Source organism: Mirounga angustirostris, unplaced genomic scaffold (genome assembly GCF_029215605.1).
Source record: "Mirounga angustirostris isolate CCGP_5_RB_7025 unplaced genomic scaffold, mMirAng1.0.hap1 SCAF_12, whole genome shotgun sequence".
Taxonomy (NCBI): domain Eukaryota; kingdom Metazoa; phylum Chordata; class Mammalia; order Carnivora; family Phocidae; genus Mirounga; species Mirounga angustirostris.
The window spans coordinates 84,931,487-84,945,320 of record NW_026991720.1 but is presented as its reverse complement, the minus strand read 5'-3'; the positions used below and the strand labels follow the sequence as shown (position 1 = coordinate 84,945,320).

The window sequence follows — 13,834 nt, the reverse complement described above, 5'->3', positions numbered from 1 at the left end:
TGGATATGGGGACGGTAGGCTGCTGACCTGACAGAGAAGTTCTCTCTGCCCCTCCCCAGCTCACACGCGTGCTCTCTCTCTAATGAATAAATAAATCTCTAAAACAACAACAACAACACAGAGTATCCTACACGACAACACTCCAAACTCACACGGTGCTGCCTCCCAGACGATGCAGTATCTGAGGCTTCCATAGATCATTGCCTCCTCCCTTCACGGTGAAGTGACTAAGTCACAAGCAGTGATTTCTGGAATACCATGTCTAGACTGCCATAACCTCTTTTAAGACATCTAGTAACTCAACAAAATAGTGGTGCTGGCAGAAGCAAGGAAAAGCACATCTAAGTCTAGAATATTCTAGAGAAAGCTGCTGCAGTGGGAATAAATGTCCTTTTGCTCCGTAAGGCAGCATCTGTGTGACCTCTGAAATGATAGTTACAGGGTGAATGGGCTGCAACTATGCTGGTTGTTCCTTATTTCCAGCTCGTCTTCCCTGGAAGGTTTGGCTCCATGGACACTTACTTACTAGGTTATCTCATCTAGGCCCATAGATGCATGACTGTCCACATTCTAGTATTCCTGAATATAGAAATGTATTTCTTTCCTCTTTTAAAAAAAAATTTATTTGTTTGAGAGAAAGAGAGAGAGAGAGAGCACAAGCCAGGGAGGGAGGCAGAGGGAGAAGTGACATGAGGCTCAATCCCAGGACCCCGGGATTGTGACCTGAGCCAAAGGCAGACACTTAACCGACTGAGCCACCCAGGTGCCCCTAGAAATGTATTTCTGAACCCTAGATGTCTTCTCTGAATAGCATGCTAATATCCAAATGCCATCCACTTGATGTATTATCAATATCTGAATTTAGAATGTTCAAAACTGCTGGCCACCACCCCCTCACCCCACCCCTGCTGCACTTTCCCGGCAGGCTCCTCCTGCAGCCTTCACCTCAATTAACAGCAGCTCCATCCCTCACAGTTGCTCAGGCCAAAATCCTGTCCTTGTGATACCTCTGATCTTTTCACCGTCCACCCTGATCTTTGATCAGCAAAGTTTGTCCGCTTTACCTTAAGGATCCACTTCACTGCAAGCACCGTGGTGCACATCTCTCTCCAAGATCATTGCAAACACTGTCAGACTAGTGTTCGTGCTTCAATCATGTCTCCCAGCAGTGTATTCTCCACTAAACAAGAGTGATCCTTTTAAAACGGGATGAGATTGTGTACCTCTTCTGATCAAAACCCTTAGGGCTTTTACCTACTCAGGGTAAAAGGCAGAATTCTTACCATGACTTATAAGGTCTAGATGGTCTGGCAGTCGCCACCCCACCCCTTACTTAACCCCAACCCCCCAAGTTCTCTCTGATCTCATCTTCTAAACCCCCTCCACCCTAGACCGTCTGTTTTTCCTACACTGGCCTCCTTGCTGACACTAAAACATGCTAAGCACCTTTGCACCTGATGCTCCCTTTGCCTGGATATCTTCTCCCACCTATCCACCTGGCTCATTCTCTCATATCTTTAAGACCCTGTTCAAAGGTCACCTCCTCAGGGTTGTCTCCCCAGACTGCCTATGTAAAGTAGCATCCTTCCTGTCATACTCCTTATCGCCTTTGCCCCATTGAATTTTTTATGGCATTTCTTATATATTGTTATTCATTTCCTCTGATAAGATACAAAGTTCCTCTGCAACTTTTCAGACAAGAGTAAATATATAAATATTATTTTACAAACAGTAATATTTAAGGTTTCCACACTGCAGAATAGGGTTTTTGGTAACTGATACATCTCTGGCTTTCTCGAAGACTGTCTGGCACATAGTATACACTCAGTAAATACTTTTTGAATGAATTACGCCTGAATCCACTCCCAGATTTCTATCTCCGTAAGTCCTTTAGTTCCAAGGCATTTCTGGCTTCTTAATTTTAGTTAGCATGAGCTGCTGTCAAAACTAGGTTTGTGTCAACTAATCAGGCAAACTATTAGAACTGAACACATCTGCTCAAGCTAGCCCATTGAATCCAGAACTTCTGGTAAATATACCCGTATCAGTAGACTCAGTCACATCTGAAAGACTGTTTTTCCTTCCTCAGTCAGGCAACCTCAAAATCTGTCTCCACCTGTCTTGCCCAGCTTTCTACTGATAAAAATTAGCAAATTTGTGAAAAGGCTTCTCCTCCAATTTGACTTCATAATTGACATGAGAGCATGCCCTGGCTACAGGTCTGGAGAGGCCAAGGAGTGGTATCAAGGAGCCTAAGGGACAATTAAGATCTTGCCCTCAGAAAAGAAAGCAGCACTGTCTTCCAGCAAAGATGAGCCTTCTCAGTGTGGGGAGGGAGGGACCGCTTCAAGGAGCAAAGGAGGCTCAATCACATTGGGGAGTTCAGGGGACTGAATTCTCCAAAGTAAACTCAATTTTCCTCATTTCTGTTCTCACTTCCAACTCCTCCCAACCAATAAACAAAAGAAACCTGGCACAGATATGACTCAGTAGACACTGCATTTTGGCAAGACCCAGAATGAAATGAGTTTGGATTCAGCCATCTCTGCCTGTTACCTCTGGGGAGAGGGAGAAGATTGGAACTGAAGGGGGTTTGCAAAGGGTAATTAGTCTAACTGCAATTTTTTTAAATTAAAGCATTCATGGATTTTGTATGATTAAAATTAATTTCAAAATTACAATATGGTGTAAAAAGTATGAAAAAAAAATCTTTTTTCTTTAGGAACACAGTCAGGTAGACCAATCGCTGTCTGCTCTGGTACTGCCGTGTGCCTCCGCATGACATGTATCCAGAGGCATGTTCCCAGAACCCCTTCTAAAGGCTTGCTAGTGTACGTACCCAATCCATAGCATATCTGATCCTCTCTTGCCATTTCCTCCCCCCCCCACCCCCCCACCGGCTTCAACCCCTGCTCACCTGTATTCACCTGTATTCATAATCTCCCAAATCCTCCGATTTGACGGTATCTGCTCCTTCCCCAGTTGTAACTCCAGCTTCTTCACACTACAGCTCTTTATCTATGGTAACATACTCATGAACCATTTTGAAGAACAACACTGTCTCAAATTGGCTCTACATCCTAGCCAAAGAGATTGATTTCAAGGTAGAACCCTTGTTGAATAATGTAATGTATAATAAGGAATATATAGGATGGTATAGGACCTGAGAGGTACCAACCCCCTCCCAATGTTATCAGAACAGACTGCCCAAAGGAGATAACTATTTAGGATGATGATGATGATACACACACACAAACACACACACACACATTCTAGGTGTTTCATATATGTTATCTCATTTAATCCTCTCAATAACTATCAGGCAGATTCTTTTTTTTTCCCCAAGCAGATTCTACTGTTATCCATTTTGTAACTGAAAGAACCAAGGAACAGTGAGATTAAGTGACTTTGCTTGTGATCACACAGCTTACAAAGGGTGGAGCTGAAATTCAAATCTAGCAAATCCAGCTCCTGAGTCCCTGCTCTGATTGATGAGTGATAAGACAAAACTCAGCAGGGGTTGAGGATGGTATTCTATCTAGACCAAGGGAACAGTATACACAAAATAGCGAAAAACTCAGAGAACATGGGGATTGTTTGAGAACAAGGAATTCGGTATGGCAGGAGTATGCATGGTGGCAGAAAAGGATAGTGAAAGGGGTGGCAGAGACCAATCCACGAAGGGGCTTATTTGATGGATTTTTATACAATAGGAAATGAGGGGTTGCTGGAATAATACGATCAGAACTGTATTTCTGAATAGTCCCTCTGACAGTGAAATGGAGGGTGTTTTGGAACAGATTGAAACTGGGGGCATGGGTTACTCTGAGAAAGCGTTTGCATTACCCAAAGGAGCTGATAGGGGCTGAGCCAAAGGAGCAACATTAATGATGGAAAAAGATGGAGCTGAATGCTGCAAAAGGAAACTGAAACTTTTGTATTTCCAATGTGTCAACAGTATTCTGGAGGGAAATAAGATAATGATGTTCCTGTATTTGCCTCTGTCTTCCTGTTAACGAAATAGAACTCATTAAAATCTTTATAGAGTCAAAGGTAAAGTCTAATTAGGTAAACACTATGCAACTTTTCAGACAAGAGTAAATATATAAATATTATTTTATAAACAGTAATATTGAAGGTTCCACATTGCAGAAATAAACAGAGGTGAAGGTTAAATCTTTTATTTTATAGGGTTGTTAAAGACATAAACCTATTTATACATAAAAGAAAATAAGAATTCTAAACAAAAGCTTATCATGATGACATTATCCATTACTTTAACTTTTAAAACCTTTCCTTGAGCAGACATCAAAAATAAGAACCAACAAATTTTGTTACTAGGATATCTTTCATGCTTCATATATTTAAGCTCTTTATTTTACTGGACAGATGCATCATTAGTTCATTTGAAACATTACTGCTTATAAGAAAAATTTGATTTTTCTTTTCAGCAATGAGTGAATTAGTTTCACTTGGAATTTCTAAGGACTAATTTTAGTCAACATTTTCAAAGAATGATAAAGCTTAGAAATAAAGTCTTAATTAAGATAACAAATATTAGCCTTTAAAATGGAGCCAAGACTGAAATATTTGTTAATAATCAATCCACATTTATGAACATTAGCATATATTAGTGAATAGTTAAGGCAAAAGACTCTCAGATATAATCTATTTCCATCAACATGTTAAAGATGATCAAAGTATAAAATATATTTTATAAATGACATGAAAAGATTTCAAAAAGAAATTTCTATGTCACAGAAATTTTTATTAGAAAAGTACCATAAAAGTATAATTGAAAATAAAATTTGATCCTTTGAAATAAGGTAGAAAAATAAAAGGACAAGCTTTTGAATATTTACATGGATTAATAAGTTATTTGCCAAATCTCCTGAAATGATACCTCATTCCCATTAAGTCAGTGGACACTCACTATATGAGTTATTTTTCTTTAGAACTGTTATTTTGTGAAGAGTCCATTTTTTTTCTTTTTTTCATTGTGTGAGAAATAGAAGTTTGATGGGATAAGATCCTGCCTGATGAGTCCATTTTTGATCACAGAAATTTACTGAAACCTACACATATATTAATAATTACATATAGTAAATGAAAATCCTCTTATCTGAAATAAATACATTGTATATCAAAATCTTCATAATCTTTTTTTAAAAGAAGAGAGAGAGAAATGAAGAGTAAATCAGTTACATTTACATCTATTAAACTATTGAGTAGATATGAAGCCTTTGAAATCTATAATGATATTTTACATTTTGGTCATCATAATTCTATCTGCATTTCTCTTGCTTTAACATTTTAATAGTGTTCATAAAAACCTAATTCTTATCATGTGTACCTGAGAACTTTGTATGTCATATATTTTTTTAAAGAATATCTTGCTTCTTTTTGGTTAGAATTTTCTATAAAGGGCAATATTTGAAAAAGTTAATTTGTTACCTAAAGCAACTATCCTCCTTAATCATTTTCAAAGGAGTAAAGTTGCATCTTTATGAGTTTATTTTGAAAACTTGGTTACTGTAATAGAAACAAACTAGAAATTAAAGATTAAATATATTTCTATGGCTCACATTATTTTATTCAAATTTTATTCTAGAGTATTTTTTTAAATGTTCAACAGAATACTACTGTTCTCTCTGAAATGATCCCTTTTTACAGCGATGAAATTTAACACACTACTTTTTATAATCTTTTAAAAATGATACCCATACTCCAATATTAGTGAATTATAAAAGTGTCAGATATTTTAATTTGGTTAAAAAAAATAAACACCTGTATTTAAATCTTTAAAAAAATAAGCAATACACCAGTTAGGATTGAAATACATAATATTTGAACTACTATATATTTCAAAATTCATATGTCCTATAAAACTTAGCTTTCTATGAAGTGAATCACTTAATGAAATTATTGCTTTGGATATAAATGCTTTGGCCTTCAGAGTATTCTAGTCTCTAAATAAATGCTTTATTCCCCACCCACACCTATCCTTCCAAAAGAAAGCCTACTAGTAGTCACACACAGTAGTGAGCAATCTTAAATTAAAAACTATTGTGCATACAGAGCAAAGGAAGCTAATTTTTATATTAAAGCAGTTTTCACCATGCAACACCTAAAGAGTTATTAACTGTGAATTAATTACCTTTAAACCATGGTCTTTAAGGCTGAATTTTCTGAATGCTTTTAGGAGTGACATTATGCTACCACTTTTAAAATATTTTAAATGACAGATGTTTTACATTTCACAAATAGTACCTGAACAGGTTTAATTCTATATATTTCCCTTCATCTGAGAACTAAAATGCTGTAGGATCTTCCTGAACCAAAGTAAATGCCATAAATTGAGAAAGTTTATCTCAGAATGAGGATTAGGGTATTCAGAGACAAAGAAATACCCAATAACTGAGGACAGCCTGAAAAGAGTGATCTACCATTAACTGTATTTAAGTCACAATAAAAATTCAGATTACTTATGTAAAAATTCAGCTTGCTAAATAAAGATTTCATAATTATAGTGAGTAATACAAGTAAATAGAAAACTTTTCAATTATAGAAATTAAGATAATCATAAACCGACTTGTGTAATTCTCAATAATCCCACTTGCTTTGCAAGTATTCATTTGGATAACAGTATAACAGCAACAAAGAACTCCTTTAAAATGTGTATTTTTTCAGCTTTATTTCAAATGCTGTGTAGCATAAGAACCCACTGCTTAGAGATAAATTTGTAGTCATAGAAAAGGAGTATGAAACATATTCCAAAGTGCTAAAGGAATTAATTGCCCTATTAGGTAATGAATACTCAGAGGAAGGAGCACGAGTGATTCATGGCTTAAAGCGCTTGGGTCTAATCATCATTTTGGCCTCCTTGAAGGAGGACTTGTAGCCACCAGGCTGTGCCTCACTTATCCCAGGCCAGGTGCCCCAGAAAATCCCATTACGGACACCTCTGTATTTTTGGTGATAATATTTGCCATTTAAGTTTGCAGAAAGACATGCATCAAACCACCAGCCTGAACTGTAATAGAGCCCACAGTTCCCAGAGGGATATCGATCATTGTCCCTGTCTGGGGTGGTGAAGAACTTCAGATCATGGTTGTAATGTTTACTGAAATGTAGGGCATCTCCAGCGGTGCCATTATAGTTACCGATGTGTAAACGGTATCTGAGAAACTCACTAGCCACATAAAACTGATCATACAAGGCATAGAGTTTGACACCGTTGAAGTCTTCAAGATCTATTCTTAGAATCATTTCCTTACTCTTAGTCAGAAGATGAATTTTATCGTTCCCCAACCAAAATTCTCTTCTGAGGTTTCCAAAGCCTACTTTGTAGTCTCGCCACATTCTGGTGAAGTTGATGCTTCCGTCGACACGGGCCTGCAGCACTGTCCAGCCTCCCCCCATGGTCTCCATGTCACAGAAAACTTCGAAGCTACTATTTTTGGGATCCGGTGTAACTCTGTAGAGATCACTGCTTCTTTTGCCTATTGTGTAGTAGTCAGAGCAATCTTTATATATCAGATGTTGAACTGAAGGGGGAAGAAGAGAGAGGCATCGGATTCTGTTCATAGAAACTATGCATCTTAAAAAATCTTTGTATTTACAAAAGTAGTTTGATAATTCAGTCGAAGGTGTTAATGAAACCCTGCTCTGCAAAACTCACTTGAACCTGTTTAGCAAATGTTTATTAAGGCCTCAGAATAAGAACTTGGTGCTATAAAAGCAGACAAGGCTCTCCAACGTGACTTGGTTGGTAATCATAGTGATAATGTTCACAACGAACAACAACGAGACCCCCATCAATAAAGTAGTTTTAGTAAGTTAGTAAATATTTAGTGAGTGCTACTTATGTGTTCTAGGCATTCTGCCAAAGACTTAACATTTTCACACTTACTCTGCACATTGACCTTACGACGTAGGTATTACTTCCAATCTGTAGGTGAGGATATTTAGGCTCAAAGAGAATCAGTGGCTTGCCCAAGTTCACAGAAGTATTAAGTGGCACAGCCAGGACCCATACTGATATCTGGCTGGCTGTAAAGGTTGTTCTTGTAACTACTACATTCCTTAGTCCTAAAGGACAGATGCTTCCAACTCCCCTGAACTGCATTCCACGTATACAGAAAAAGCACAAGTTTCTATGTCCTTTCACCTCAAGGGGCCGATACCCTCCTCTCTCATAAAGTTTTATAGGATATGTTCCAAATGATGTGTTAAAATTCTAACATACAGAATTGATCATAAATTCACATTTGTTTTCCTCGCTTGACAACTAAATAAAGAAGATCGAGTGAAAAAAAAAGATTTTTAAAAATAATATACCAGTATTCTTATTCTGAATTTATTATTTGGAAAGTATTTCGCCAGTGTTTCATATGTTTGGTTTCTAGAAAGAAACAGCAGGTGGTTATGTCCAGGGCAAGTATAATAATCAGTTAACATGGTTCTGTAGGAATCAAATACAGATATTTACTCTCAAATATTTCTTATAAAGATCTGGGCCAGATAAGGTAAATTTAATACGAGCTTCTCAGAGGCACAAAAAATCTATTCATGTGTGTTTAGAACTCACAGCATTCCAATATTTCCCCCAAACTTTTAGCACAAAGATAGATGGTAGAAAATTGTGCATATCATTACAAGTTGCCATGCAGCATCAAATCTAATGTGTGCCCAGAGATGGCACTAAGACGTGAGCCTCTGCCTTGCAGTGCAGGATACATTCAGACACAGGCTGCCAGGAGTATTAGCAACAGCGGTCCTTGAAAGCCCTGCCTACCTTCAGATCCCTGGCAGAGCCCCTAGGGATGGAGCACTCATGAGGTGCTTGTTCCAAATGAATGTGACCTCTGTCCCAGGCATCATATCCCTCCAACCTCACACTCATGGTAAGTGGAGGTCCTAATGCAGAGATGGCTTTCCAAAGTGTAGCAAGACCATCAGGAGCAGTGTCCCAGGAACTCAGGTAGAAAGGCAGCGTTTGGAGGAACCAGTGCCACAGCCAGAAGGTGGTGGGTATCGTGGTAGTAGTTAAGTAGTTAAGTAGTAGTAGTTAAGTCTGTGGTCTTCTGGTATGCCAAAACTCTCCCCTTAAAATGTTTTTGGGCCACTCGAAGCAAAAAGTTCTGCACACACATGAAGCCATATAGATGCTTTTATTCCATCTATAAAATCTCCTGTTTTCACTAGGTATTTGGGATTACCAACTGTAGATAAGCAAAAATCTTTCAAAGATTCCTTGTGGCCACATGAGAAGGAGCAGTCAGCCAACCACAGGAAACTTGATTCCCAATGAACAAAGCATAACTGGAAATATTGCCTTATCTCTATTGTTTTCAAACATTTCAGTGAAGAGATAAGTTAAATGCACTGAAACATTAGGAACTAATATCTCTCTATTCCAGTTTGTGTGTCGCTCTGGCATTAGCAAATAAGCTCTTTGAAACTGGAAGTGCTTTCACAGGATACAGAACTAATTACGATTTTTGTAATTAAGTCTTATATAATTTCTGTGGCCACATTTGCAAAGATACTAGCTTTTCCTGTACTACCTTGATGACTAAAAGGCTTATTTATTTCCTCTGTCATCTATTTAACTTATTTGCTCAGGTTAATGTTTACAGATACTATCTAGCTGTATAATAGTCATGAACAACTGATAAGAATACATTGTACATACCTGGACGTGACTGTATTTGTTCTTGAATGGGACACTTAGACGAACACTTGCCATCCAAACTATTGACAACCGAAGTTAGATTTGCCACTTTGCTATCAACATAATTTTCTATGTTGTTCATATTTACAAGATTGAGCTTCTCCAGGCGACCCTGAAGCAAGTCGATCTCCTCCTTTGCATTCTTTAGGTCAGAGGACAGCTTGTTCACCTCACTCTCTAATTCTTGAACTCTGTTGTCATCGGCTTCTCCCTGGGATCCCGGGCTAGGTGACAGCAGTCCATTTCTGCCCGGGTCCCGGCTGTCGTCAGCTTGCAATTTGCAGTCCTGGCAAGATTTCTTCAGGCTATTTACCATTTCCTTGAGGTTCTGGACTTCCTTGAACACCTCCTCGATCCTGCCGAACTGCCTGGGGAGCTGAATCGTCAACGGGGGCAGGCTCACCTGGTAGGGGCATTGGCCGCCCTCCTCGCATTTCCCTCTGCTTTCTAGTCGCACCGGGCAGGCATCCCTGGCCGTTTCATCTTTAATTTCCTCCGTTTCATTGTTTGCCACAACCAACAAGCCGTAAGCAGCAAGGACAGCCGAGCTCAGCCAGCACCAGCTGGCTGGCTTCATGGCGGCGGCGGCGCTCACCCCTGCAGGGACGCGTGCGGGGCCGCGCTGTTTTAAGAGCCGCAGCTGCCTGCCTGAGTCAGGCGGTCTGTGTTCTCAGAAAAGGGCGGGAGCGCTTGCATCACCAGTTTCAGAAACACAGAGGAAGGAGCCTGTCCTCTTCACACGCCGCTGGCCAAGACCTGATATTGATTCTCAGAAGAATACGCATCAGAATTACTGCAGTTGGTTGGATGCGCATACGCCTCACGTTTCACTTCCATAATTTAGTTTCTAAAGCGCACACACACACAAATCTTGGATTTCACAATAATTACCCTCGAAATCAATTGTACTTCATGCCATCGGGGAAAACTAGCTTTTAAAGAGAAAAATTAATGTGCTAGTTACCCAGAGGCAAGAACAGAAAGTTTACAAAATGGAAATGGTCTTTTTTTTTTTTTTTCCTTTTTAGAATGGGGTCTTTGAGGATTCTGTAAATTTTTCATGTTGGACCTTCAGGTGAAAACTTAAGCACTTGAAATTTAGAAATAGGCCAAGAAGTGCAGCTTTCTGATTCATGCCATGCACTTTTGTTTCATCTATTCGAAAAAGGGAGAAAACTGGTAGAGAGAAAGGGGTTGATTTTCATTCCTCTAGCCCTAGCACAGTGTAGAGCAAATGTCTCTATGACAAAAACACATTTAAAAGTACGTCATTGCCTTTCACCAAAACCAGCAGCCTTCTCCTTCGCTTTCACCCCCATTTTTGTGATTGTAAGGTCAGTCATGTTCTACAGTTGCCCACGAGTGAATCTTTGAACATTTCCCAGCTCTGTTCTGATTCTCTTCCTGTCCCCAGCATCTTTGCCTTCCCTTCCCACTGGCAACCCCGTGTCCGCGCTCTCTCCCTCCCACAGTAGGTCCCTCTGCCACTAGCTCGTCTCTGCCTTGCCCAAACACTTGCCAGCATTCATGCCTTTTCAAACTTTTCTTGGTTTAAACCTTTTTGCGCCGTTTTCAACCTTTTCTCCTCAAAAGCTGAGGGGCAGGAAGGCAGAACAGCTTCAATTGGAGAAACAACCTACTTTTAATTAGTTTTGCATCTTGGCATCTCATATCAGGTTTTTTATTTTAAAAAGGATTTTTTTGGCTTTAAAAATAATTTCAAAATAATTGATATAGATAAAAACCCAAGGGCGCCTGGGTGGCTCAGTTGGTTAAGCGACTGCCTTCGGCTCAGGTCATGATCCTGGAGTCCCTGGATCGAGTCCTGCATCGGGCTCCCTGCTCGGCAGGGAGTCTGCTTCTCCCTCTGACCCTCCCGACCCTCCCCCCTCTCATGCTCTCTCTCTCTCAGTCTCTCTCTCTCAAATAAATAAATAAAATCTTAAAAAAAAAAAAAAAAACCCAAATTCTTTATTGTATTACTCAAGGTACTCTATAATCTATCTCCTATTTATTTCTTTAAATTTATGTCTTGTGACTTTTCTATATACCCCCTTCATTCCAACCAGGTACCCTATTCACCCTTTTTTTTTTTAAAGATTTATTTATTTGACAGAGAGAGACACAGTGAGAGCAGGATCACAAGCAGGGGGAGAGGGAGAGGGAGAAACAGGCTTCCCGCGGAGCAGGGAGCCCGATGCGGGGCTCGATCCCAGGACCCTGGGATCATGACCTGAGCCAAAGGCAGACGCTTAACGACTGAGCCACCCAGGCGCCCCCACCCTAACTCTTCATGTTCTCTAAATGTGTCAGGCTCGCTCTACACGTTGGCAATTGTATTTTTTCCTGAATATTTGGATGAACTGGATTCCATCCCTGGGTCTACCTCTTATTGGAGGTACAGATCATTACCTTTACTGAGGCTTGGTTCCTATAGCTGTGAAGGGGGTATCTGGCTATTCTTCCCTCATACGAGAATGATAATTATAGAAACTTTGAGTGAAGTGTGTACCAAATGTGGTGTTATAAGTGTAACATTCTTTCCCAACAAATTTATCAAACACATTCTGCACAACTTATGCCTCATTTTCCTCCATCTTCTTCCAGCTTTTTAAAAAATGAAGTTTGTTTTCTCTTCATTCCATTCAGTGCAGTCAAACCAATTTAGACAAAATTTTTTAACTTTCTGACTAAAAATGTCTAATTAACCTTTTAATTTCATTTTCTCTCCTCACTTGCTTTTAAGCTGTGACACTCCCCTGTTTTGAGGGGAGAAATAGATGAATGAATAGATCATTTTAAAAGAAAGAGAATGATGATAATATAGGTAATACATAAAAATATATTATAAAGTAAAAATATATATGAATAATATTTAGTTTAAGGTACATTACTAAATGCCCTTAAGTGGCTAGGGTACAATCTATATATTTAGCCAGTTAATTATTTATTAAGGACCTTCTATATATATTAAGCACTATGCTAGATCATATATAAAATGCATGCCATGGCCTCATTCATTCATTCATTTATTCATTCATCCACCATCCCTCCATCCCTCCTTCCATCATATATTAACTAAGCATCCTTTACATGTAAGACACTATTCAGGCACTAGGCTACATTAGTGAACAAATCAAACAAAAATTCCTGTTTCCTTCTTAGGCAGGGCTGTTGAGGACCTTGTATTTTCTTCATTCTGGACTTTGAAGTAAATCATAAGCACATTTAAAAGTTTCTGAATCTAACGAAAGTGCAGCTTTCTGACTCTTGCAGTGGGCTTTTGTTTCATCTCTTTGAATCAAGGATTGCTTTTCCAAGCACTACTGCTGATTCTTGGGCCCTGCACCCCCACCTAGCCAAGGGCCAGTGGCATGGTTCCACCTAAAAAGTGTGGATGTGCTGTAGGAACTGGCTCCTGTCCCTTGAGGACCCATAGAAAATTCCCCAAATAAGGGTAGAGAACTGCTTTGTTAGTCAGTTCTCAATGACACTGGCAGGTGATCCTCTGGGTTCTTTTGTTTGTTGTTTGTTTCTGGGTTCTTAATTTAAAAAATCAGTGGTCACTTACTGCAGGCAGGCCTTAAGTGACTACAACATGAAAGAGGTTCAACCTGACTAATGAGTTTATAACCCATGGGGCCAGAGAGTGTGTGCTACAATTATTCAAGAAACTTTCACCAATATTATGTCACTACATCCTCCCATCTCTACAGTTACCATGTGCACTTTCAGATGAGCAAAGAAAGGGCTCAAAGCATTAAATACTTGCCTGTTTTACAGGTTTTTTTAAAAAGATTTTATTTATTTATTTGACGGAGAGAGACAGAGCGAGAGAGGGAACACAAGCAGGGGGAGTGGGAAAGGGAGAAGCAGGCTCCCCGCAGAGCAGGGAGCCCGATGCAGGGCTCGATTCCAGGACTCTGGGATCATGACCTGAGCAGAAGGCAGATGCTAAATGACTGAGCCACCCAGGCGCCCCTGTTTTACAATCTTTAAGAGACAGAGTTGGAATTTGAACCTGGATCTGACTTCAAAGTTCATGTCTTTTCTCCCACGCCACACTGCCATGTAGGGGGAAAGATAATACTGGAGAGA

The 13,834-nt window shown here is 39.5% G+C and overlaps 2 protein-coding genes across 2 annotated transcripts in view; one reads left to right on the top strand and one right to left on the bottom strand.

Moving 5' to 3' along the window:
* Positions 1–13,834, top strand: part of CCDC146 (coiled-coil domain containing 146) — a 96,016-nt gene that overhangs the window by 15,166 nt on the left and 67,016 nt on the right. The window lies entirely within an intron of this gene.
* On the bottom strand, positions 6,566–10,415 carry FGL2 (fibrinogen like 2). Its single transcript, XM_045864832.3, has 2 exons — positions 9,698–10,415; positions 6,566–7,547 (listed from the first exon to the last, which is right to left on the bottom strand). Exons 1-2 carry the CDS (start codon positions 10,311–10,313, stop codon positions 6,841–6,843), a joined length of 1,323 nt encoding a protein of 440 aa, XP_045720788.1. The 5' UTR covers positions 10,314–10,415; the 3' UTR covers positions 6,566–6,840.